This window comes from Delphinapterus leucas, chromosome 10 (assembly GCF_059928025.1).
Source record: "Delphinapterus leucas isolate spDelLeu-1000000601 "Yukka" chromosome 10, BTC_Dleu_Yukka2, whole genome shotgun sequence".
Taxonomy (NCBI): Eukaryota; Metazoa; Chordata; class Mammalia; order Artiodactyla; family Monodontidae; genus Delphinapterus; species Delphinapterus leucas.
In genome coordinates, this window is record NC_143138.1 from 41954564 (window position 1) to 41982281 (window position 27718).

The 27718-nt window shown below is 39.3% G+C and overlaps 1 protein-coding gene across 1 annotated transcript in view; it reads left to right on the top strand.

Moving 5' to 3' along the window:
• The first annotated feature begins 267 nt into the window (after positions 1 to 267).
• The window catches only part of MLIP (muscular LMNA interacting protein), a 113166-nt gene continuing 85715 nt past the window's right edge, over positions 268 to 27718 (top strand). Inside the window, exons 1-4 of the mRNA XM_089918917.1 lie at positions 268 to 368; positions 7241 to 7396; positions 9042 to 9434; positions 23341 to 24900. Coding sequence (XP_089775043.1) covers positions 270 to 368; positions 7241 to 7396; positions 9042 to 9434; positions 23341 to 24900 — 2208 coding nt within the window. The 5' untranslated portion in view covers positions 268 to 269. The remainder of the gene's footprint in view (positions 369 to 7240; positions 7397 to 9041; positions 9435 to 23340; positions 24901 to 27718) is intronic.

Below are 27718 nucleotides of genomic sequence, written 5' to 3' on the forward strand. Positions count from 1 at the left end.
GGGAAACACATATAGGTGGTAATTCTTCTTTTACTTCTACTGGCTCCATTTCAGCAGTCAATCTGACCTCTCCTGAAGTTCCAAATCTAAAAATTGTCTGAACATAAATCTACTCTTTGGAGCTGACAAAACCCTTTCGTTCAGGGAGGATTCCTCGTTACCTCTTTTTTAGAATTCTTTTTTTCCCTGCGAGTGTGTGTGTTGTTTCAGGGAGTGGCTCCCTTCCCACCTCACTCATTGGTTTGCTCACACCCTTATGGGATGAATCAATGCTTCCAGAAAGCCGGGGGCTTCCGAGGGACTGCGGGAACAATTACTTCCAAATGATCTCGTGCATCTTAGCAGGGAGCATTCAGACCACACCCCAGGTAAAAGGAAGTCTTTCCTTCATGCTTTTGAGAACGTTGAAAGGCTATGCACTCTGGTGTTTACTGCAAGAGGGTTTGAGGGAGAGATGCCCGGGTGTAGATAAATTTGACTATATCAAAATGAAATGTTATAGGCAGTTAGTGGAAAGGATTGGGCAGATAAAGGCAAAACTGCTTACTGGCAACCAAAGAAGATGCTCAGGACAGTCCTTGGCGCAGTGTGAGTGCTGAGAGACACTCTGTCATGTTTCTTCTCAACAAGAAGCTAGTGGCCATCTGTGAGTGTGGGTGTCAGCGTCAGAAGGAAGAGAACTTTTAGGGAAATAGAAGAAAGGAAGGCACTGGAGCCCGAAACAGAGCAACAAAGCAGTGAGCCTGCATGGCACGGGGGGAAAACAGTTTCTTAAATTATTAGTCGAGTGGCCGGTGAGAAGGTGACAGTCTCAGAGTTTCAAGCACTTGAAACTATACTTAGGAAAATATTTTCATCCTTTCAGCTCTAATTTTTATTATTAAACTAGTTTCTCAAGGATAGGAATTAAAATGCGTTTTTAAACAACACTGACAATGGAAAGTGTTAACTGGCATTTAACCAATGCAATGATATTAACATGCATCTGGTTCTGCTTTGTGTGGAAAATGATTTTTCATCACCATAGCAATTCATTTCTGGGCTCCATTGGAACTGGGCTATGGTATGCAGCAAAATTTTTCTTTTTCTTTCCTGAATAAGGGATTCAGCAGTCCACCGGCTAACACGGGGCTAACATCTAAGTGTTGTATAGTGTAGCTAGTATAATTTCAAATCCTTTTCCAACTAAATTTTGTGCAAAAAATTCTGTACATGCTTGTTAGGATAAAATGATGCTAGGTAAAAGTGATGAAAAGAGCCCCATGCTAACAATGTACTGCCAGCTTAGAAGTGAATACCAAACCATTGCCCTTTTTGTGGTTAATCTGAGGTTATGTGTGTGGATAGGAATTAATCCCTGATCTTGTTCTCTGACAGTAAACTAGGAAGATGAAAAGCCTTTAGTACTGTTGGATTTTCCATTTTTAATGTTATTCTTGATGACATTATATGTTGGCTCAACTAAAATTAAAAACAAACTGTTCTCCTTACCTGGTGAAGAAATTTTATGCAGGCTATGGATGTTCCTGTAAGAAAATATAACAATAAAAAAGAAGGAAATAGTTTTACTTATTTTCAGTTGCTTTCATTGTCAACATTTGGTTATGTTTAGAAATTCCTTTGAGGATATGTTCTAAAAGCACACCTCATTCATTGAAGCATCCATTTTTATTCATACTTTGTTTCAATTTTATTCACTAAAATTGTAACTATTAACCTTTAAAAAGTCAATAGTTTACAATGTATCAGTAGTGACGATCTATTTGTATTTTAGAGACTTTAGTAGCAAGCTAAAGTAAAGAAGTACATTTTTGGAGAAATAAATCTTGGTCACTGTATATGCTTTAGAAGGCAAAGCCACTTACTGTTAATAATGGTTATATGTATTTTGTAACCACAGGGCACTTATACTGAAGTGCGTACGTCAGTATTTCAATTTCATCTGGATAGAACATAAGATAGACCTGGGCTTCCCTGGTGGCACAGTGGTTGAGAGTCCTCCTGCCGATGCAGGGGACACGGGTTCGTGCCCCGGTCCGGGAAGATCCCACATGCCGCGGAGCGGCTGCACCCGTGAGCCATGTCCGCTGAGCCTGCGCGTCCGGAGCCTGTTGCTCTGCAACGGGAGAGGCCACAACAGTGAGAGGCCCGCGTACCGCAAAAAAAAAAAAAAAAAAAAAAAGATAGATCTGTAGTCATCATGTGGGGAGATGAGGGCAGGCCTATAGCACCTGAGGACAAAGTCACACTTTCACCACTTCTTTTACTCCTAAAAGACTATCTTTATTTCCTACCCAAATGAAATTCTATGATAGATTATCTGAACTACCCTCAGTGATTTCCTTGCTAAAACCCCTCTCCACCCATCAAGATATTGATGAGATTAGTCATGTAAAGAAGACTTCCTAGAAAATAATCCATCTAGAAAGTGTGTTGTATTGTGTATCACTGATAAGACTAGTGGGTTCCCTAAACCTCATGAGGGATCTAATGTCCCTTCCTAAAAGGGAAAGCATTGATTTATTACTTTTGGATGATAAGCCTGGGAATTGTGACTTGACTGCCATGGGGGAATAGACAATTATTTTTAAAGGCAGAAAATAATATTGAAAAATGAAAGTTGGCTCAGAAGGGTTTGTCTGTGTAGTTTTTATGCCCTAAGGAATAGACATTGTTTCTAGAAACCCTAACCCTAACCCTACGCTGTTATAAGCCTAGACCTTATAATCATCTAGTCTTAACATCCTACTAAATCCTAAGCTCTCATAACCCATACTGTGACCCTGGGCCATTCTCCCCAACACCCACTATGCTTTCAGATCTGATTCCTGAACCAAAGAGACCACTAGTCCCTTAGTCTGAAGTCCCTCTTCTTCCCTGTCCACGTTGAACTCCATGGTTGACTCTTTGCTCTTCTCCCATCAGTACCCTCAGTTTCCTGACACTCACAACATTCTTCTGCCAGAGCCACCTCTGAACATCAGTTCTATAAATGCTGCAATTCACTTTCTCTGTTCCTATGATAGGCAGTTGAGCATTCCTGGAGACATTATCAAAAAGCCAAGCAAATTGCTTTTGCTACAAATTCACGGATTTACGTTTAGGCTGGGCCCTCACAATAGTCTGTCAATCTTTTTACTTATTTATAGTCAGGCCTCTTTCTCACTGCATCATCCTCCATCAATGGTGTTCCAGGCTTTTCCATTTCTCTTAAAATCCTGTGTCACTTTTGCTACTTCTTCCTCAGCTACTGGACCACTTAATGGTAGAGCTGGATGGTTCAACCTTGGACCTCTTCTTTCTTATTTGTGCTGACTCCCCTGATGATCTCATCTGGTCTCATGGTTTTCAATACCATGTATAGGTCAACAACTGTAATAATTTTATCTCCATGACAGACTTTCCTCTGAACTTTTCTCCCATCCCCACATTTCCACTTGGATATATATTTGTCATATCATATTTGATCTTTATTTTCAAACCAGCTTCACCTCTTCTTTTCCCTGTTTCAGTGAAGAATATCTTATTTCTTTCAGTTATTCAGGTCAAAAATTTTGTACTTGTGTTGACTCTTGTCTGCCTCTTATATCGCACATCTAATTTTTCAGCAAATTCTAAGTTTTTCCTTTAGATTCCAGCCAACCCAAGTTTTACCTAACATTTTCTCTCCTATAGGTTATTATACTAGTCTTCACAGCACTTATCACAATTGAAAATCCTATTTTATTGCATATTTATTTGGTTTCCTGTCTCCCTCCCACCAGAATGGGTAGAGGTTTTTGTTCACTGTGTGTCGCCAACCCCTAGAATAGAGCCTAGCATCTGGTAGGCATTTAATAAGATCTTGTTGAGTAAATGAAAGTAAGTAGAAGGCAACGTATTCAAGTGAGGTTTGGTTTAAGTAGGAGTGTAGTAGCAGGACTGATGGCTATGTAAAAGGACAAAGATGTAGGTGGGTGACTAGATGTGGTGATGAGGGTTTTGGAAGTTCTCTTCAGATTGCTTCAACTATCTCAGTGAAGTGGGAAACAAAGTTGTCAGCTCAGAGTGAGAATGAGGAAGAAGATGTAGGGGTTTGAAGAAAGAGGAGAAGGTGTGAGTTTTCTAGCGAGTGGGAGAGTAAATGGGCTCTGGAACTGTATAGTATGATTACAGAGAAGAATTAAAGTGCCAGATTGAGGCTCAGGGTCATAAATTTGAAGTGAAAGCAGCAAGCGGGGTCGTGTGATTTTTTTCTGTGACCACATTTACCCTTGTGGTGCAGGAGGAGAGTAGGTAGGTGGTAGACTGAGTGACCACTATGATTTACCCGAAGTGGATGGTGATGTGAGAGAAGGTAAGGTATTTGAAGGGCATGCACAGGAGGAGTTGTGGACAACTCGGTCATTAAGGCTGGTCGAAAAAAAAGAAGTCTGGGAAAACTTAATGTTGGAAGGATCAGTAGACTTTCATTTTGGTGGTTTCCCAGAAATGTTGGAGTCCAGAATTGAAGAGATGGTGTGGAAAGAAAAGAAGTGTTGATCAGAGAAGGAAAAAACCCTGAAATTATGGTGGTGTTGTGGCTACTGGTTGTTGCTAAGGATGTGAAGGGCAAGGAAGAGTAGAGGTAGTGAAATACGCTATTAGAAAAATTACCCATGGGATAGCATATTGGGTATTATAAAAAGTGCGGTGTTAGAAGGAGTGGAATTAACCCCAGAAGTAAATCTTCAAAGAAAGAAGGGTTTGACTTGGGGGTGGGCAGATGGCTGTAACAAGAAGAGGTAGTGAATGGTGTAGACTTGTGGATGGCAGGAGCTTCAAACCTGGAAGTCTGTAGGTAAGAGGGAAGAAGAATGGTCTGGAAGCAGAAAAGAGTGCACAGAGGATACCTAGCCTACTTCTGGTGGGTCACCCAGTGTGAGAGGAAACAGAGAGCTTCTTGGGAAGCAGAGTCCTTCAGCAGGAACCATGTTTAGTTAGAGGCAGAACATGTAGAGAAGAGGTTAAGGATGTGGAGGGATGTGTGACAACTGCCTGAATTCCAGAAAGTGTATGGTGAAAAGTTTCCAAGAGTTGGATCATGGTATGTTGCTGAAACTCAGTCTCTGTTCACCAGTACTGAATAGAAACTCAGAGACAGAGTTTTGGGTGAAGTAGAAAAGACTAGCTTTTATTGCTTTGCCAGGCAAAGGGGGGCACAGTTGGCTAATGCCTGCAAAACTGTGTGTCCCGCCCTGGAGGGGGTAGTGTTCAAGGAACAGGGTGTGGTCAGCTCATGGACATTCTTCTGATTGGTTGGTGGTGAGGTAACTGGGAGTCAGCATCATCAGCCTTCTGGTCCCAACCGGTCTGGGGTCTACGCGCTTATGGGCAGCAAACAGCTAACTTCCTCCACCAGGTGAGGGTTTCAGTAGCTGCAAAACAGCTCAAAGGACATGGCTCAGAATATTATCCATAGTCCTTGAGGAAGAACTAAATGCCCTTGACTTTGTTTAATGGCTAAAGTATTATTATTTTGTCTTGCTTGACTGTTTTCCTTTCTTTCTGCCTTTTCTCACTTCCCTGATTAAATTTATTCTTTCACTAAAGTTTTTCTACAGGCAAAAAGCAGGTGAAGGACATGGGTGGGGATCTATTCTGGGAAGACCTCATAGGGTCCTTCTCGGTTACGGGTACAAGAAGGGAACAAAACTAGGGGTGTGCATTGCACACAGAGGCACAGGGATGGCTGGGTTTATCGTGCAGCTGATGTGAGCGGGTTTAAAGGGCATGTTGAGATACGACACACAAGGATGGCACGACCTGAAGGGAGAGAAGCCTGGGAGTTCCTGCCGGGGCTATTGCATTTCTTGTGACAGAGGCGTGGAGGTGGCAGCGTGGCAGTTTCCCTCTGACTAGATGGGGCTGATCGCATCATGAACATGGATTACGTACCAAATGAGTCCCCTCACCTTCCAGCTTCTCTCACTGCCTCACAGTCAGAGCTTTTCTGTATCTCCGTTAATTTTCTCCATTCTCAGAGGAGGCCATGTTCTTTCTGTTGCTGCTTTAGCTTTTGCTGCCTGCTTCCTCCAGGACTTTGCTCCACTTTCCTTCCTACTGGTTCCTTCCCCGAGTCTACAGACGTCTTCACGTCTATCCTGTTACAGACCAACAAGGGCACCTCTTTGACTGGACTTTCCTTTCTAACTACTCTCCATCTCTCTTCCTCCTTCTCACCCAAACGTCTCAAAAGAGAAATCTCCAGCACCATCTTCTCTTTCTGCCTTTCCTTTTAGTCCTCCATCTATTACTCTTGGCTTTCTGTCCTGATCGCTAGCCTTGGGTCTTATAAAACCAGCATTACCTATCTGACATTCTAATGAGACGATCTCATTCCCAATCTACAGTGCTTGGTTCTCAGTGTCAAAAGGACAGAACTCAAGCTTGATTCTCACCCAGTGCTGCTTTCCATGCCTTCACTCAGCTGGTTTCCTCAGCCTGGAAGACCCTTATCTTTCTCTTCACTAGGACTTAAATTCCAGGTGCTGCGTTTTATGGAGCGTCCCAGACTGGGTAGGCATCCCTTATCGCTTTTCCCTTCCTATTCTGTGCGTATGCTTTTCCTACTTGTGACTGGTCTATTGGCTGTTTCTTATTTGCTGTTATATCTCTAGCTCCTGGGTACCCATCACACAGCAAATGCTTAACAAAATGGTTTTTGAATGAATAAAGAATGAATGACAGAGAAGGTATAGCCTCGAGAAGAGGCATTGGTATCCTGGCAGCAAGAAAAGTAAACTTTCAATTTTCAATTCACATTTTAGCATTCTCATTCATGATATATGTCAGAAGTTTCACACATGCTTGGTGATTATGGGTCACACTGAACCTGCTAATCCAGAGTTAAATGGATAAAAGTCCTTGACCTCTGTGGGGTCATCACAAACACAGCATCTGGTCTGTTTTGAAATTAACTTTTATCCATGTTAACTTGCAACATTCCAGCAGCTCAACTTGCCAAGCTGCTCTTCTGTTGCCATGTCCTACAGTAGGATCTTCCTTGGGTTGTATTTCTTTCTCCGATAAATATTTTCACAAAAAAAGGGTCTGATAAACTATGAATATTTTAATAGATGTTCTCTTTGCCAACCATACACATGATCATAGGACAATAGGCAATTTATCAAAATAAATGAGATAAATATAATATGTAGAGAGTAAAGTCAAAATAAACCTTTGATAAGACTGAAAGTCTAATTTATTACGTGTCTCATAGGTCTCTTCTGGTGATTCTGAAGCCAAACCTCTGATCTTCACATTTGTCCCCACTGTCAGAAGACTACCAACCCACTCCCAGTTGGGTGACACCTCTAAATTCATTGTTAAAATTCCTGAGGAACCAAGTGATAAGACTCCAGAAACTGTAAATAGGGTAGGATTATTTTTTACTATTTTTTATATCAAGCAATTAACATTAAATTGTCCATCATAATGACTTGCAAATTTGTATGGATGTTTATTTTCTCTGCTTAAAGTGAGATAACTGGGAAATCTAAGATTGGCCAAAAATATGTAATAGGAACTTCAGTGTTATCAAGTCTCAGGTTCTCTCCAATACATTATTCTCAACCCTTTTGATGTGATATCCTTTTGTTTGCTGTTCACGTGATATATTTGGCCTCCTGACACCTCCCCTCCCAAATGTATCTTAAAATAATAAAAACAAAATTTTTACAAAGTTTAAATTTATCTTTAAAGAATGCTAGATAAAAGAGCGAGGTGTTATTTTACGTGTAACAGATTAGCAACATTAAAAAATTATAATATCTGAATTTGGGGCAATTGTGGATATGTTGGCAGGCTCACACTTTGCTGCTAGTTTTGTGAATTTGTACAGTTTTGGTGGAAAACCCTTATCCACAGTCATACAACTGTTTATAACCCTTTAATGTTTAAACTCTTGGAAATACATCCCAGGGAAATAGTACAGAGGAAAAAAAGTGTTATATAGGGAAATAATTAGAGAAAAGTAAAAGGAGCCTAATATCTAACAATTAGAGAAAAGCTAAGCATGAGATAATACATCACCTTGACGAAGTTATAATTATAATCGTTATGTAATTTCATGGAACATGTTAATCTTACAATATTAAGTGATACAATAGATTATAAAGTTGTATTTATACCCTGATTATACCTATCTAAAGAGAGACCAAGACTGAAAAAGAAATTAAAACAAACAGAAAAAAAACATAAAAATGACTTGTGTTAAATAGTGACATTTTGGGTAAAAAAAATTTTCTCTTTAAAATGTATTTTAATACTATCTTATTATAAATAAAATGTGACTGGGGGAACTTTGTGGTATTTTTGAGCCAACTTGTAGGAGATAAAATTATCTGATTCTCGTCTATATGAAAACATCTTATCTAGCAAGAAGTAATATATAACCTGGGACTTACAATGTCATCTTATTTCAAAGACTGTTGGGACCAAATTATTTCAGAGAAATTCTGAATGCCACATAAAGCACTTCTGGGAAATTTCTCCCTAACAGTACTCAAGTACACATAATATATTCATGGGATCCTTTGTGATTAGGTGCTATGAGTGTGGGACTATAGATGTATGACTCAATCTTGGTTGCAGATCTCTGAAGCCTCCAAAGATAAGGATATTCATTTACAGATGGCAATGGTATCTACACAGCCACAAGTTTTGCTTTACCATTAACTAAACCCATGACACATCCCCATTTGTTTTGTGAATGTCTTTATGGAAAACATTGCTCTCTTTTTAAAAAGCCATATCAGGATTTATTTGAAAGCAGGTTTTGCTGACTTTGATCCTGAGCCCTAAATTGTTTGGGCTTGGACCAGGAAAAACAAGTGGGTTAGTAAAAGTAAACCATTAGCTTCAACCCAAATCTCTCCTATGCCAACCTGATTTTTAGATATATTCGTAAAAACTTTTGTCCTTGGAGGTTATAAGCAGATTAAGGTTTTAAGAAAGAGTACATGCAAAAAAGCATTTACCAAAGCAACATCAACGCTTTTATGTCTCTACATTTATTGCAGTCTGATTCCAATGAGTATTCGACCTTGAATGCTGGGAGCCAACGGGAGAGAGACCGAGGAACATTGACTTATCCTTTAGAGGTCAAGGACAAGGCTTCCCAAGGAAGGGGATTTAAAGCAAACGAACCTCAAGGAATGCAGCAAAGTGACCTCTTCAAAGCTGAATATGTCTTTATTGTGGACTCTGAGGGGGAAGATGAAGCTCCAAGCAGAAAAGGTGAACAAGGCCCCCCAGGAGGGATGGGCACCACAGCTGCTCGGCCCACGTCTCTAGCAATCTCCTCCAGTCTGGTCTCTGATGTGGTACGCCCCAAAACTCGGGGGGCAGACCTCCAGGTTCCGTCGCATCCTGAAATGCCTCATGGGATGGTTCCTCAGCAAAAACATGGGCCGGTAGGTTTTTCTCCTTGTCATTAAAAAAAAAAAAATGTTTCATACCCTTTGTCTGCAAAGACATTTCTATTTATTCAAGGCATCAAGGTGTACAAAACTCTCAAGGAAAGAGATATTAAAAAACTAAAATCCCAAGATCATAAACCATCACAGTGTAAATATAGATAAGAAATTCAAAAGAAATAAATTTCATAAGATGAAAAGGATTATATACAATTATGCTGTGAACTGGCTGAAGAGAATATGTAAAACACTTAGCTGGAGTGGATTTGGGGGAATATTAACCCTTCCTTCTGAAAATTTTTGGAGAAGGTCAGTACAGGGAATTTCTTAGGAGAGAGTTCTTGGTGGGCTGGGTGCATGAAGAAGCACATTTCAGAGATGAGAAAGATCCAGCAAAAAGACATCAACTGGATGCAGACACTTTACTTTTAAACTAGTAAAAGAGTAGTAAAAGGATACACTAGGAATTAAGAGTGTGTAAGGAAAATCATTTCCTCCTGTGTGACTTCAGGGAAATATTGACTGTATTCCTGGAAACCACCAGAAGCAGGGCTGGCCTCAGAGAATTGGGGAGAAGATCCCACCCCAAAGCTTAGCAGCAAGATTGAATGGTTCCTTTAAGGTGTCAAGGCTTTGATACAGTAGGAGAAGACTCATAGCTGAGAGGGCAGGAAAGAAAGGGGGTGAAGAGGGTGGGATTTTGAAGGGAAAAAACTAGGATGACTGGCTATTTGTTGTCATGAAGTTATCAGATGACTTTGACAAGGCATAGAATGTCAGGAATGCAGAGACTGGCTTGGCTTTGGGAGTAAATAATGGGTGCAGAGCTCCCTGTGACAATGAGCATGAGTCAGTACCAAGATGTCCTATTTAGAATCTGCTAGACCAGGCACTTGCAAGCATACCAAAGTAGTTGGGAGAACATTTTTATTGTTGAGTTGGCCTTTTGGCACTACTAGGACCTATGCAAAACTGTAGCGTAGGCATCTTATCTTTGGTGCCACCTTATCTTTATTTATGCAGCCTTCACTGGACTTCCTGATAATGTATTTATGTCACCCTCAAGCATCCAGTATCCTCATGCTGTCTTTTGGTGATAGAAGACTCTCACTGGGGTAGCACCACCCAGGTCTATTGGACTAAAACATTCATTTCTTCTTGAAATTTATTCTTATCTAGTTATTGGGAATATTCTAATCATATAATTAAACATATTCTCAGTAAGTGGTGATAGGCTTAAACATTTCTTTCTTGGCTTAGGAAAGATGATGAAATAAGCAAGTTGGCAATGTGGAAGTTTCCATAGTGTGTGGAGTGTAGTTTAACATGGCCTTTGAAGACATGGTGATACCAAATATAAATAAAGAAAAGTATTCTTAATGAAGCAATGTTTGGATTTTCAATTTACTCTTTTCTCCAACTGATAGATTTCTTCCGCTGAGTTGGTCATTTATTTTGTTTTCATGTGACCAAATATATAGAGGGAAAACCAAAGACAAAACACACATTTGGGATCTTTTTGCCAAAATCAGTTAGTTAGAAGTAGGTTATAGTTCATCCATGTCATCAAAGCTCCAAATGAAAAGGCAAAGCTCAGCCTAATTCATTAGTGGTGGATGAGCATTTGATTACTGCAGATGGAGGAAAACTGGGTCCTGAAGTGTTTGGGAATAACCATTGTTCCGGATTCCATTTCCTATAGTAATCCATTTGAGTGATGAATAGTAGGTCATCATGAAATAAACATAAAAAAAAGAAAAGTGAAAATGAGATGACTGTTAAACGTAAGCTAAACAGAAATGGCCAGAGCATTAAAGGAGTCACCCTGAGAAGTTAGTACAGTCAGTAGTCGAAGCTTAGTGTAAAAAGCCCAAAGATTATCCCATAACTGGATTACCTGATGCCAACAACATCAGCTTTTCAATCAGAAATGTAGTTAATTAAGTTATTTCTGGTCCACCTGGTAAAATTGAATCCATGTACAGAATTGTCTATATATTATCACTATCAGTTAGTCAGGAATAATTTATGAAGCTATTCCTAAAAAAAATTTACTTAGCTCCTAGTCTGACCTTTAACCTTTCTATAACCTAGCCTAGATGTCGTTTTCTATCCACATTGATACTTCTATTCTTCAGCTCTCCTGAACTGTCATCAAAGTATACACGTCATACCTTTGCATCCTTGGTCCTTGATTCCTCTGTGTGTGATTCTTCTCTCTTCTCAGCCCATCTACATGTGGCCACAGCTACTTGATGCTCTAAGCTCAGCCCAAGCAGTACCTTTTCCTAGAGACATTCCCTTTGAAGACTAGTTAGTTTCTCTCCTATATCTTTGTCATTTTCCTTGTAGTTTGTAGTCTTTTTAGAAAATCTCCAATATAACTCCTTTTCACCTGATTATAATGATGGATTTTATCTTTCTTCCTCACTAGACTGAGAACTATTTGAAGTCAAGGTCTGTCCCTTGTACATTTCTGTACCTCTAGCACTTAGTAGAGTGTCTTGCCTATACATGAGGTTCAGTAAGGTGTATGAAAAGCATAAATATTTAAAAGTTCACATCTTTGAAGTCCTTGCTCAGATATTGACCCCTTCATGAAGCCTGCTTTGGTTCCTTCAGTGAAAGCAAACTCTCCCTCAATATAATTCTGGTAGCTTTTTCTGTACATCTTCTATAACAATTATCCTATTCCAGCATGTATTATAACTATTTAGGTTCATGCCTTATCTCACCTAACAGACTGTAAAGTTTTTAGAGGTAAGGTCCACGTTAAGCCCATTTTTATTAAACACTTTTTTCTCTATAGTGGTTACTATATTATCTTGAACAAAGTCAGTATAAATATTGGGTTGAGTGTATTTTGTGTTCCAAATACTTTTGCTGAGGTGGCATGTTTAAGCAAAAGTACATTATGTTAAAAATCATTAAAGAATTTAAAATTTTAAAGTGTAAGTCAAAATTAAAAAGACTGTATAATATAAGCAGTTGAATCAAAAGCTTTTCAAATAAAATTCAGAAAGAAAAGAGTAATGTTTTTGAATGTTAATGTCTTGAATGTTGGTGTAGATGGCTAAGAATTGACTTTCCTAGGGTTAGTATTAGACTTAAAAGAGAGGTGAATATACACGTATAAAAACAGAATGATTTGTCTGAAAGACCTACAATAAAGCCTGGAGCTAAGACAGTGTCTGTGGGAATAAAAAGAGGGACTTTGTGGGGGTAGAATGAACTGGATTTGTTCATTGACCACATACGGAAAAAAAAATCAGTGATGAATGAAATTTATAACCAAGGAAATTGAATGAATGTTGGCATTAACTGAGGAAAGAATAACAGGTCTTGGGAAGGGATAAGAAGAGATGAGATATCTAATGTTGAGTTTGAGATACCTGGTGGCAGAATGCAATGCTATCAAGAAAGAAGCTGGAAATATGAATCTGGACATAAGAGGGAGATGGGAGACTGGAGTATTTCCTATATGAGCTGAAGCTATGAGAATGGAGCGGTTTACTCATGGAAATAATGCAAAACAGGAAGACACAAGATACAACTCAGGACACAGTCAAGTATAAAGGGCCAGTGAAAGATGAGAAGCCAAAGAAGGAGGCTGAGAGGGGAACAAAGAAGTTGGAGAGAGGGGTTTCATGCAGGGAAAGCTAAAGAGACTTTCGACTAAAAAGTAGTTTATAAATGAGGCCAAATACATAAACTATATAAACATTAATTAATTAATCAATAATTTAAACGTAGCTCAGTAATGTTTTCTTTCTAAAACTCAAATGAATCTGTTATCAATCATATCCATTCTGGGATACAAAATACCATCCGTGAAAGAACATTCGGGTGGCATGACATGTTTTGAGAATGAACATGGAATTATCACATAGGAATCATATGGTTCTCCCCGTTTTATGCCGGGAGACCTCCTGGAGAATGCAGCTTTCCTCTCCAATATTGTACTTTCATATTTTCTAGCTGCCTTGACGACAGATTTTCTTACTGTCCTGCAGCAAGTAATTCTGCCAAGTGGGACAGCCAGGTTAATATATGCTGCTGCTTGATTTAGAGAAGATTAGAAGCTAGGAGATCAAGAGGCCAAGATCAAAGGGAAGGGAAGGGTCAAAAGGCCTTTTGCTGATAGAGTTGGAGGTGAAGCACTAGGGGTCCCTGCAGGGAGGGGTGTCCTCTGCAAGGAAGGGAGGGGACCCTCTCCTGCATGATTATTATTAGAACCAGATGTGTAGGGATGCGGCTAGGGATGCGGGGTCTGACCTGGCCGCTGTCTCAATTTGGGATATGGGAGCCCTTCTGCTCTCCCAGGTTAGAGCCCAGAGTCTGGTCCCATTACCTGCTTGGACACACACCTCCTTTGGGCTCCTCCTCTGGGAGAGGGGATGAGGTTGTCCAGCATGTGACCAGCTCTGCTCTGGAAGAGCAGCCTGGCACCTTCTACTAAAATATTATTCTATAATATGATTTATGAAAATAATATAATATATAACACAATAGAAAATATTATAGATTTAATACAAGTCAAAATAAAATACAAAACAAAGCCAAATAAAGTAGGGCCTTCAAAGTCCATTAAATATAGGACTTAGGAGGTCATTTGGTGACCTTGATGGGAACAATGTGAGTGGGGTGATGGGGCAGAAATCAAGTTGAGGAATGGATAACTAGTGAAAAGGAGATCACACAGTAGAGAGATGGTATGAAAAAGCAAAAATGAGACTGGCAACTTATGGTCACACTCCTCTGGGCAGTTACTTGAGGTCGTAAACTTTAGTGTCCTCATTTGTAGAATGGGGTGATGCTATCAACCTTCCTTGGGAAGATTAAATGAGATTAAATATATGGCCTAGAACAGTTCCTGGCCCACAAGTGTTCTCAGGAATGATTCACTGTATTTAAAAAGTTGGAAATGGCAGCATGTTTGGGGGCACAGGGTAAGGAACATGGGAGGAGGGAAACATTTTATATATTCATTCAAACATAGCTTGGATGTCAGAACGGAAGAAAGGACACAAAAAATAAGATCAGTAGAACTAGTGGTGGCCAAATAGAGGAGGCTCTTACAAAAAATTCTGGGCAATTTGGACATTGGTACACATTAATTAAGAACCTAGATTTTAGGGATCCATGGAAAAGAGATTGCAACAAATTATTTGGACAGGGCATCAGACATAGAAACCTTTTTTATAGTCGTGGGCCTTTGTTTTATAGTGAAATACCCTATTCATACCAGCACATTGTATCAGAATAGCTTTTATATGTCTCTCTTACACCAGTAGATTTGTGAGCCCTGTGATGACAAAAAATCTTCTCGCCTTCTGTCTGCATCACCTAACTCCAATGCCTGAGACACTATAGGTACTAAGAAAGTATCTGATGAATGAATGAATGAATGATCCTCCTTTTCCCATGACACTGCCATATAAATAGGGAACAGACATCATTACATAACTCTCTTAATTTACAGCAGAGAAAAATTATATTAGAGGAGGGAAGACAGCCTAGGACTCCAGCCTCATAGCTTGGCTGTTGTTTTGTATTTTGCCTGTTAAAACACATTGTCCATAGCTTTTGGCCTAGGGATTTAGAGGTTTAAGACTTTGAAAAAAGCTGGGAGGTTAAACTTCCGTGGTAGTTCTGCTAACTGCTAGTCTTCTGCTGCTCTGCTGACAAGACTAGCTTGGAGCCACAGGTTCCTGAAAAATGGCATGTTTCTATTAAAATGCAAGGAAGTCATTTGTACATGCCCGTCAGCAGGATGACTTCCTAACTGTATGCAGAGCAGAGCTACATGGGGCCCAGCAGCGAAGAAAACAAAACAGTAGTCTGCCTTGCATAGCAGGTGGGCGGTCATCCAAGTAGTAACGCAGATTCTGGCTGGGCCCACTTGATCGTATAATTGCCTTGAGGCAGTTGAGATGATTAAAAATGTAGAGGCCCTCATTCTTTTAATTGATATACATACCCCTGACCAACTGATTTTATTGCTTTAAAAACCTTTCTCTAGCGCTCTTCCCATTGCCAACTGCCCATTTCCTTTCTTGTTTAGGGTGAGTATACGATTCCATCCTATTCCACCCACTTAGCCTACGTTGTCTCTGTCCATGGTGAGTGGCACTGGACACACCAAGGAGAGTTCCTCTGACTCAGTGGGGGACCCTGGCTCTGCCCTGAGGCTGGCAGAATCCCTGTGATGCCTCGCTGGTCGTTGGTTGCTTCTTCTGGTTGAGATCAATTGTACCAATAGCCCGAGGGGCAGAGGAAGTACATTTATGGAAAATCAAGTTGCTTTGACAATTTCAGCAGAAGGGTGAGGAAGACTTTTAAAAGGAGGGACTCCCGACTTTTGGTATCAGAACTCAAATATTTGTCTTGCTGGTGAGGAAAAGACAGACCTGTGGATCTAAGAGCCATCAGTCTCTCCACCCTCACGCCCAGAGTCTGGAGCAGAATAAGAGGGGCCAACTGTGGAGGGAGGTGATGATGCCACTGTGGAGGGAGGTGTCAGGATGTGACACCACACCCTCCTCTCTGGCTTTCTGTTCCTACACCCACTTGACACTTTATTTCCTCATTCCTGCATGAAGGTAACATGCCAGACATTAGACACTAGGAGAGTAAACTTTAAAAGAACTTAGTACCTGCCTTCAAGGAGCTTGGAAAACAATTGCACCTGAAAATGATGCCAATGAAAGGTGACAGGTTCAAGGAACAGTGGGACGTCTAGAGGGAGGACACCTAGATCATCCTGGATCACCAGGAAGGGTTCACATTGTCTGAGCTGAAATGTGAAAGATGAGTAAAAGTGTTCTTGGCTGACGAACAGGGCCCAGGCATTCCAGACAGTGAGGACAGCCAGGGAAGTACTGACACAAAAGAAGAGGGTGGAAAAGAGAAGGAGTATGATAAGGGCTCATCAAATATACTAGGAAATACACTAGGAGAGAGAGATGATATAGAGGCCACAGATAAAACAGTTTTGAAAAGGAGGAAGAGATTGCAAGTCAGATTCTGTAGAGAAATCAGAAGAGATAAGGGATTCAAGTGCCTGAGGGGCTTAGGAAAAAATAAACCATTGTAGATATTGGTGATAAGAGTTTCTGCAGAAGAGCAGGGGGTAAAATCTGTTAAGAAGTCAGGGGAAGTATGTTACTTTTCTATTTTTGCATAACAGATTACCATATACTTAGTGGCTTAAAAAAAACACCTATTTATTTTCTCCAGGGTTTTTTAGATCAGAGGGCTGGGCACAGCTGAGCTGGGTCTCACAAGTTTGAAATCAAGATGTCAAGTTCATCTCACCTGGAAACTCTCCTAAGGGAAGGGTCTGCCTCTAAGTTCCCCCATGTTATTGGCAGAATTCATTTCCCCGAGGCTGTAGAATTCATGGCAGCTTGCTTCTTAAAGCCGCTACCTTGATCTCCAGCTTTCTGACCCTCTTTTAAAGGGCTCATTTTATCAGTGATGCCAAGTCTGAGCTCGTACTGTTCACCGCACGTCAGGCTAATAAATTGAGAGATGAGTTGTTGGGGCCAGGAATAGTGACTTTATTTGGAAAGCTAGCAGACCAAGAAGATGGCAGGCTAGTGCCCCAAGGAACCAGCTTCCCTGAGTTGGAATTCAGTCTTCTTTTATCTAAAAAAGGGAGGTGGTTTAGTTAGTTGTTGCAAACTTCTTGGTGTTGGAATCCTTTGTTTTTGCAGCTGTCCACATAGGTCTGTAGGTCTGGTCACAATGTTCCTATAAACCTTCAAGACAGATGTTACTCTGTTCTGCAACTTTTTATCTCTATATGAATGGAAAAGTGTTACACCTTTAAAGGTTAGAGCCTTGAGAATGCGCTATCCTGCATATTTCAGGCTATAGGCAACATTCTTAACTTGTAGCTAAAGCAATAGATACACAGGTTAAACTAAAAGAAACACATCCAATATGGAGTCAGATTTGTTCTTCCCTATTGCATTAGGGCATGCCTACTCAGGAGCATCTCTTATTTGATTAAGTTAAAGTCACCTGATTAGGAACCTTAAATACATTTGCAAAATCCCTTCACCTTTGCCAGGTTCTATTAGCTAGAATCAAGTCACGGTCTCCATCTATATTTAAGAGGAGGGGATTAAGGCAGTCTGTGTGGGGGCGGCCGTTTGAGAAGTCATTTTAGGGTGTGTTGGCCAGAATAAGTAAGTAAATCAACACAGTGATGGTAGGGAAAGGTGTGACTGAGAAGAAATCTACATAGACCTGTAACTAGGGTATTTACAGGCACCACAGATCTTGGTGCATATGTGTGCATGTGTTTTTATCAGTTAGATTTTGTTGCTTAACAAGCAGTACCAAAATTGTGTTTTCAAACAGCAACCATCTATTTAGCTCAAAAATCTGCAGGTCAACAATTTGGCTGTGTTCAGCTGTGTGGTTCTGCGGCTCTGGGTCAGGCTTGGCTGATCTTTGCTGTGGTTCACTTACGGGTCTGCAATTGGCTGCTGGGTCAGCTGCTGGCTGGTTAGCTGTCTGGTGGTTGGTTAGCTGAGATGTGGTCTGGCATCTTCTAGTGGACTAGCCTGGGCTCATTTACATTGTGGTGATGCTCTGCACTCAGCAAGCCAGTAAGCCCCAATGCACAAGTGCTTTTCAAGCCACTGTGTCTTGTATCACATTTGCTAACATCCTACTGGTCAAAACAAGTCATATGGCTAGGTGAGGTTAAAGGGTGAATGAGGAAAAGGACTTTGCCTTTCTTATGAAAAGAGTAGAAAAATGTGGACATTTTTACAGTCTACTACATGATAGTTATTATTATCTTTTTAATGATGGGAAGTATTCTGCTTTATGTTAGGATGAGAGAACCAGTAAAAAAGAAAAAGGATGAATACATAGCATACAGGGGATAGTTAATGAAATGGGATCCCTGAGAAGGCAAGAGCTGCTGGGATTCCGAGTACAGAGGGAAATTTACTCTTAAAAAGGGAAAAGACACTATTTTTCTTTAGAATGAAGGAAAGGGGATAAGAATAGGTCTAGAAAAAATTTAATTTTCCCAGTAATCATAATTTTCCTTGGAGAAAAGGAATCTCAGTTATCTGTTGCACACAGTGAGGGAGGTTCTGGGAAAAGAGTTAGTGAGTGCTAACTTTGTGGAAGGCTGTTGTTTAGAACAGGAGAGGAAGCTGAGGTCAAAATATAAGAAAAGAAAAAAATAATCCCAAACGACCCACAAAAAAGCTGAGTGGTACACAGCCCAGCTGAGACTATAAACCTTAAATTTATGATGACACCAATTTACAGTGCCTTACCCAGCCCATGTGTGAATTAGAAAAAGGTACCCCCTCTGCTTAGTGTAGGAAAGTTCAGCCCCACTCTCAGCTGGTGCCCTTGTACAGGACAAGCTCTTAAATCGAGTGCAGTGGCCCTGGGTTCTGTTATATTTTTAAAATAACAGCTTTAAGTAGACTAGGTCTAGGAGCATAATTGATTTAAGAATAATGATTTGCCAAGTGGATTAGCAAAAGAACAAGATGGCTAGAGTGTTGACAATATTGGCAAGAAGGTTGAGATTAAATATTTCTAAAACCTAAAATGCAAAATAGCAGGGGATGAGGGAGATGAGACTGGCTAGGAGGAGAGGGGCTCTGTTGTGAAGGAACAATCTTGAGTGCTTGGTAGATGTGGGAAAGTATTGGTGACATCTTGAGCATCGGTGTGTTTTGATTAGATTTTTAACAGGTCAGTCTGAAGATAGGTGCAATTGGGTGCAACTAAAAATAGGAATACCAAAAAGATGACTTAAATTGTTCAGGTAAGAAAGGCTGAGAATCTGCTCAGTCACATTGCAAGTGTCCATCAGTGAGAAGAGGACAGATCAGCAGGTTTGTTTAGGAGGCCAAGGTGCTATAATGTAATGATTGCATGCAAGGACAAAGGAGAATCAGGAGTTTCTGCCTTGCAGAAACTACAGATTCAGGAGAAAGATCACAACTATATGGACCAACATGGTTCAAATCTTGGGAACTATTCAGACCATCAGGCAGCAGATCAGACATTTTGGTTTTTATTCAGATGTTTTGGAATCTCATGGACACATTAGGAAAAACTGAATATACACAGAAGCAGTTAATTTTATTTATTTATTATTGAACTATAATTTATTTACAATGTTGTGTTAATTTCTACTGTTCAGCAAAGTGATTGCTACACATATATATACATTCTTTTTTTTTATATTCTTTTCCATATGGTTTACCATAGGGTACTGAATATATTTCCCTGTGCTATACAGTGGGACCTTATTGTTTATCCATTCTCTCTATATATAATAGTTTGCATCTGCTAATCCCAACCTCCCAGTCCATCCCTCCCCCAACACCCTCCCTTAGCAACTGCAAGTCTGTTCTGTATCTCTGTGAGTCTGTTTCTGTTTCATAGATAAGTTCATTTGTGTCGTATTTTAGATTCCACATATAAGTGAAATCATATGGTATTTGTCTTTCTCTTTCTGACTTACTTCACTGAGTATGATAATCTCTAGTTATATCCATGTTGCTGCAAATGCCATTATTTCATTCTTTTTTATGGCTGAGTGGTATTCCTTTGTATATAATACCACATCTTCTTTATCCATTCCTCTGTCTATGGACATTTAGGTTGCTTCCATGTGTTGGCTACTGTGAATAGTGCTGAGAAGCAGTTAATTTGAGATTGACTAAAGTGACAAGGCAGCTGTACTACAGAGACTGGTTGTTAAAATAACTGATAGCCTCTATTATGCAGGATCCAATATGGATTTAGGATTAAGACCATCCACTTGATGAGAGCAGAATATTGTAAGCATCCTCTGTTACAGAGATTACTGTGAATGTATTCAGAGCTCAGGATAGTTTTTCTAGGAGAAGAGAGTTTTGAAAATGATTTTGGAGGAGGTATGTGGTAAGGGGGCTCAAGGAATCAGAAGAGGGCTGGGGATTGGAGAACATAGTCAGTGGTGATTTTAGAGAGGTGTCTGAAGCAAAGACATCAACAAATATCAGGTTAGAAATAAATGGTGGAGAAGACAGAGAACAGGTTTGAGAGAGAAGGAATTAGAGAACCTAGAGAACAGAACTGGGGTTATTAATGGGAGAGGATGAAAAGATTGATATAATTTGTAGGCATCATCAGAGAAGTTTATTATCATCAGTAAGGGATTTACAGGAAAGAGCTAAAATAAAGGGCCCATTTCGAGCTACTTGACTGAACATTTGACAGGTATCCATCCTTTCTTCCTGCATAAAATTATTCATGTCTTTACTCGCTCTTTTTTTAAAGTTATTAATAAGAGGAACTCAGGAAAATGAATCGTTTTCATTAAAAAATGCATTCCCCTCTCCTGGAAATTTTATAGAAATATGGTGCCACATTTTTATATTAGTATAAATTAGGATAACATCAAATTAGAAAAAAACATATTGCAAATGCTTATTAATACACCAAATAGGAAAATATAATAAAAAACATTCTTAGACTTTTCAGAATCTTTCCCTTTGAACTTTTCTTAGAAGTTCTTCAATGATAAGCTATTAGAAAGTACAGTAAAATTAAGAGTTACTTATATTAGGTAAGATATGACTTCGTGTAATAGAATGTTTGGTAATTAGAAGCCACAGTCTTGGGGAAATTGGAGGGAACAGTCTTTTCCTCTGATGAGAGCCTCAAAATCACAGTCCTGAGATTTTAACATGATAATTTGGTAGATAATCAGGATGAATTAATGAGTTTGTTATATAAACTGAAGTTATTTGGAAACATGACTGAAAAGGTAAAGGAATTTTTGTGGCTGTTATTAATTTACAATTTTTTTATAACAAAAGCTATGGCATAGCATGCAAAGAGACTGTACGTAACCTCGAAATTTCTTCATTCCTTCCATGAGGACAGACCAGTCATAGGAAACAATTAGAGAAGAGCTTTCACTTATGGCTAAACCCATGAGTTGGTTTTACAAATACTGGATAAGCGAATTGTTTTTAAGCAAAACTTATGTGAGGGAATTGTTAAGCTTTCTTTTTCAATTTGATTGAATTCTGTTTGATTTTCAATTATTGATGATTTTCAGATATTCTGGGTTACATGCCAAAATTATTCAAAAATAATTTATGTGGCAAGAATTCTGTGTTGCAAATACACAAATGAATTTACATATAAAAAGAGAAGAATATTTTGGGTACATTTGCTCAGAAACTTAGAAGTTTGGGGTGAGTTGTTTGAATTTATCAGTTTTAAATATTTTTAGAACTCAAAACTCTATGATATGAAAATCTTTGCATTAGGTCTGATGGACACCTTCTTAACATGTTATAGAGCAAAATCAAGAAATATCTTTTACTGAGTTTATAAATGAAGCTCTTGCTAAGTTTAATTATTATGGTCGTACACTTTTCTGCTATGTAATGCAATGTATATAATATTATACAACTTAATATGTAACTTAATAAATTAAGTATATAACTTAATAAATACAAATTAATATTTTGAATAACAGATATTCCCTAAATTCTGTATTAGGTACAAATATTTTCTTTTCTCTTATGGATCAATAGGCTCAAATCAATAATTTTAAAGGGACACCTCTGTTTAAAAGATTTGGCTTTAGAATCATTTATAATTTCAGTATTTGTCTTAAAGTACTGGATAATTTTTAAAATTGCGCAAGAATAGAGGTACTCAGTTATTTTACAGGCTCTCCCTAGCTTCTCTTGAAAGTGATACAATATTTCTTTATTTTCTTTTTATTTGGTGTGGGATTGGTGGCTTGCCTTGTTTCAGGCAGATTAGATGAACCTATTTGCAGGGCACCTATAGAGACATAGACGTAGAGAACAGACATGTGGACACAGTGGGGGAAGGGGAGGGTGGGATGAATTGTGAGATTAGGTTTGACATAAATGCACTGCCATGTGTAAAATAGATAGCTAGTGGGAAACTGCTCTATAGCACAGGGAGCTCAGCTCGGTGCTCTGTGACAACCTAGATGGGTGGGATGGAGGCAGGGGTGGGAAGGAGGTCCAAGAAGGAGGGGATATAGGTATGTATATAGTCGATTCACTTCATTTTACAGCAGAAACTAACACAACATTGTAAAGCAATTATACTCCAATTAAAAAAAAAAAAAGATAATGTACTCTGGCTTCTTTCCATATGAAAGAGTATCTATTCATTCCTTCCAACATAACTCACATCATTTATTAACTGTTCATTTTGGCAAGTAATTAGGGAAAATATTTTTCATAAGCTAAAACTCCCTCTCTGTTTCGGCCTTGGCTTTCAGTCTCTCAGTTCGTTACAGTTATGTAGATGTTAAGCACTGCATCTTTTGAATTCTGGGCATTATTTTCAGGTTTACAATATGTAGGAGTAGTCCAGGTTTTTAGAATTTTTAACATTCAAAGTGTGGTAAAGTTTTTAAGGATTGTATTCATTATTATTATATTATGGTTTATATTCTTGCAATGGAAGAAGACCTATTTCCTTTTCCAAAGTGCATTTTGAAATTTATATTGACGGTGATTTAAATCTTTTCAAATCACACAATTCCAAAAGAAGATAACTCTTTTAGATTTTTGTCAATGAATTATCTTCCAAAGGGAGACATGCAAATACAATTTTATATTGATGTTCATTCTGGAGAATAAATGAGATATAGTATCTTAAGAGTTCACCGTTTATTTATATTTTATTTCAAATTCAAAGCAATGCCTCATTAGCAAAACAGAATTTCTGCCATTTTCTCAGAGGTTTAAGGGCCTCTTTTTGTGTAAACTAATAAGACTGTTTGCATAAATGTACAAGTGACAAGAATGTTTTGACAGTTTCACAAATGATGTCCTATGACCCTGTCTATTTCTCTTTCCTCTAGTTAACTTCTCCCACTGCCTCTGAGCAGCTTGCCTATAAACCACCTGCTTTCTCCTTTGTTTCTCCAACTAATCAGAAAACACCACCTGTCCCAGTCGACCTAGCCGGAGCCTCTGTCCTGGAGGAGTTCCACCCGAGGAGGCTGGATGTCAGTGGGGCCCTGGTGGAAGAAACAGCCATGTACTTTCAAACTTCCGCTCACTCTGCACCCTTTTTTGCACCGAAGGGCACGTCCTCGACGTCACAGTTCCCCCATCCCGCTCAATTATCAGGTTCTCACTCATCCAGTCCAAGTGCAGTCCAGCAAAAACCTGGCCTGACGTCTGAAGTCCTCAAGAAGACTGTCACCTCGCATGTCCTTAGTCCCAGAGAAAGTCCGAGAACCTCTTCTCCTTCGCTGCCCTCCGGTGCTTCTCTGAAGTCGAATTCAGCCTCCTACATCCCGGTCCGCATCGTCACGCACTCACTCTCTCCGAGTCCCAAACCCTTCCCCTCCCCTTTGCACGGCTCTTCTTCCACTGTCTGTAGCCAAGTGTCATCCAGCGGGAACTTCTCAACGTCAGGGGTGAAATCCCTAGTGCCTTCCCGGCTTTCCCTCCTCACTGCCATCCTCAAGTCCAACCCTTCTCACCAAAGACCCCTTTCCCCGGCATCCTGTCCCACCTTCTCTCTCAACTCCCTGGCTTCTTCCAGCCTCACACTCGATCAAAAAATTAAACAAGCCTCTCCTACGCCTAAAAAATCCCTCTCAAGTTGCTCCCTGCGAGCGGCGTCTCCAGAGCAAAGGGAAAACCAGGTTTCTGATCTCAGCCAGCAATCCTTTCCCTTCCCTTTTTCCACTAAAGCTGCTCCCCTTCCTCTGGCGTCCTCCCTCTCTCCCCCGAAACAGGGCAGTAGCAGCCTTGCTTCTTTGAATGTAGAGAAAACGCCATCCCCCACTTCTTTAAAGAGCAGCCCAATGATTTCCCAGCTGCAAACCAGTACCTCCAGTTCTACAGGTCTGCCTCCTGTCCCTCCAAGCTTTTCTCCTTTGTTTTCCAAGGGCAGACAGGATGCTGTCCTCAGGGGCCCAGGAAAGCCCAGGGATATTTCCCCACATCCTTCTACGTTAGCTTCGTCGGCATCGTCTTCGGTGTCTCCTCCCACTAACCCAAGAGCCAGGCTCCCCTCTCCAGAGAAATGCTACCATCCTTCCCCAGCTCTTTCAAACCTGATAAACAGATCCAAGAGAGCATCAGCACCTCTCTCTGGCCCGGGGCCGACACCTTTAGCCCCTCCCCCACACCCTGTCTCCAGCGCTGGCTCTGCCTCTCTTCCCCAACTGGGGTGCTCCGCTCTACCTCGTGCTAATCCGCCCACCGAGGTGCGCCACCTCAGTCCCTCAGCGCTGCACCCAAATCTTACCCTGCCTTCAAGACTTGGGAAATCCGAAAGCTCCATATCTGACCACAGGTCGTCTGTTTCATCCCCATCACCTCCCATCTCTCTAACAAGAACCAACGAGCTGATTTCACCTTGTGCATTGTCCATGTCAACAGGCCCTGAAAATAAGAAACACAAGGTATTTTTTTTTTTTTTTTGCACGTTGCATGGTGCATGTTTCTTTTGAAATACGGAATCATTTTTTTCAGGGGAAAAATCATCAATTATGATATTCTTTCTGTTCCTACAAGGAGATAGTGCAAGGGGATCTAAGATTTGGTATATTTGAATGTGTAGATGAATTATAAACGGTCTAAAATTGTGTATGTTTCTCAAAGCCTCTTTGATGTTGCAAATCCTCTTATGGTAACCTTTTATATCTGTGGCTCCAAGGGCATTTTTTTCCAGGCATAATATGAGTTATATTATTGATCCCGAAGATGGAATTTAGAGCAGTTAGATGGAATTTGGGAATATGATACATTTCTGATTCTTTAATAACATGGACCCTATTGTCCATCAGAATACCCTGTACTGATAAAATAGTAGACAGGATTACTGTAAAATGGACTATTATCATATATAAAGCCCCGTATAACTGCCCAGACAATCTGACAACTTTCTATTTCCTCTGCTGGCATTTATTTATTAGTAGTAATTTTCTTCCCCTTCCACCATGATGATTTCTTTATTGCTCTCCATACACCTCAAGCTAAATCAATATGGATTTAACTATATATATGTTGGGCAAAGAGAATAGAAATTTCCTTTGTATGTGAAAATTATTTGATTTATTATGAACACTGAATACTTAATGATTATAACATACAGAAAGGATGGACAGGCTGGGTAGAGGGAAGTAAAGTTAAGAGAGGAGAAGTATTGACTTTTAAATGCTCTGAAGCGACCCATTGAGGAAGGATGTGAAATCAGCATTTACTTTAATATGAGAAGGGAAACATTTGAAGGAGTTACCCATAGCATTCATTGTTCCTTTTTCCTGGAGGAAGGCAACTCTGCCCTAGAGTGTAGCAGCTTCCCAACTGTTCTCATGTAATTTAAGATATGGAGTTTAGACACTTAGGATTCAATCAGTATTCTATAAATGAAATAAAATTATGAAAGTGTCTGTATTAGGAGGGGGTTTGGATTTTCAGTTCAGTGCATTGAATTAACACCATTTTAGAGTGTCCAAGTTGGTTCCATGGAGATTGTATTCAACTCTGTCACTGTTGGGATGATGAACTTACCATGGAAAAGATGAAACAGCCCACATGATGCTGTTAATATGTTACAGTACAATTCAACTTAAAAAGCATGCATTAGACATCTACTGTATGCCCACCATCATACTAGCTTTTTTGTGGATGTGTTTTATTTTTAAGGAAAATAATCCTTTATCTTAAAAATATATTTTATTCAGCAAAACAACATATACATATATATAATGTGGAGACGCTATAGAGAGTTATTAAATCTACAGTAAAGCTAGAAAACAAGGATAAGGCAATATTAATATAACGTAATACAGATTATGTATAAGAGTTCACTGAATTCAGTATAAGAGAAATATTATTATGGGATATGTTTAGTAAGGGAAGTTATCATAAATGTCAGGCCTGTCGGAAATGTTTAGGATTTAGCTTAATGAAGAGGAAAGCAGGTGGCATTTCAGAAATGGTAAACAACTCCACCAAATATACAGAAGATGATCCCAGAGGAGTATATGTGGACATGTAAGAAGATTGGCCTTATCATCGAATAGGGATGATAGTAATGATAATTACAGTAACAGATATCAAATACTTTCTGTGAGTCAAGGACTATCCTAGTAGTTAAGCAAAGTAGTTAAAATTTAATTAAAAGGGACCATGTTAGTTAATTTTGTCATGACCATATGAGATTGGTAATATTATTTTCTTCATTCTGTATACCAAGAAACTGTAGTTCAGTGAATAACTTGCCCAGGTTACATTTCTTATACTGGCAGAGCTGACATTTATATTAATTGAAATCTACTGATTTCTGAAGCCATGTTCTTTATTACTGAGATTTATTGCTACAAAGCAATAACTCATATTAATTATCATTTTAGCCTTATTTATTAACTCTCATGAAGGAATGAAATGATGATTAGAATTATCAACTTGTATAATATTTGGATCATTTTAAAATGTATTTTTCAAGATGATTAAGTCCTTGTATTTTAAACTTCAAAGCAAATGGGATGGAGGAAATCTAACTTTCTCTCTAAGTTTGAAAATATGATTTATTTGAGGTGAAATGACCTGGTGATGATCTTTTCAATACATATGTGTGATTATGGAATTCATTTGTAATGTATTGAAAAAAAACCCCTGGTGATCTAAACATTACTTTTTCCTGAATTTATTGGCAATTATCTCTTAAACCATACTGCCTTACACTTATTCTTTACCTCTATGAAAAGTAGTGCTACTCCACAGGCTTCTTAGAGGGTTTCTGTTTGTGGTTCACTCTGTTTTGTTCATGTTTTGTCCCATTTTTGGAGAGTTGGAAAAGAGTGAGCCCAGAGCGGCTTCTGATGAAGTCCTTTTTTGCCCTAAAATCAAGATTTTTGAAGACCTGTTCCTCCCCAGCTCATTTACTGCCCCCAATTTTGAAGAATTTTCAGTGTTAGCTTTATTTTTTCTGCTTATTTTCTTTATATCCAAGTTAATAAAGTTCAGGCTTGTAGAAATTCTTCTTAAATTTGATGAACATGTATGAAAATATGGAGAATGATTATAATTAATCCATTTTTATCTGTTCCTTTGAACAGAAAAAATGTTTCTTATAATGGGTAAAATTTATAATAACTTTTGCAAAATTGGTTTCTCTCGAGACATATTTATTTGTCATATTTATCATATATATATCATATAAATATTTGTCATATTTATTTCCTCCTTGCTTCTTGCTGTTATCTCTGTAGGTAA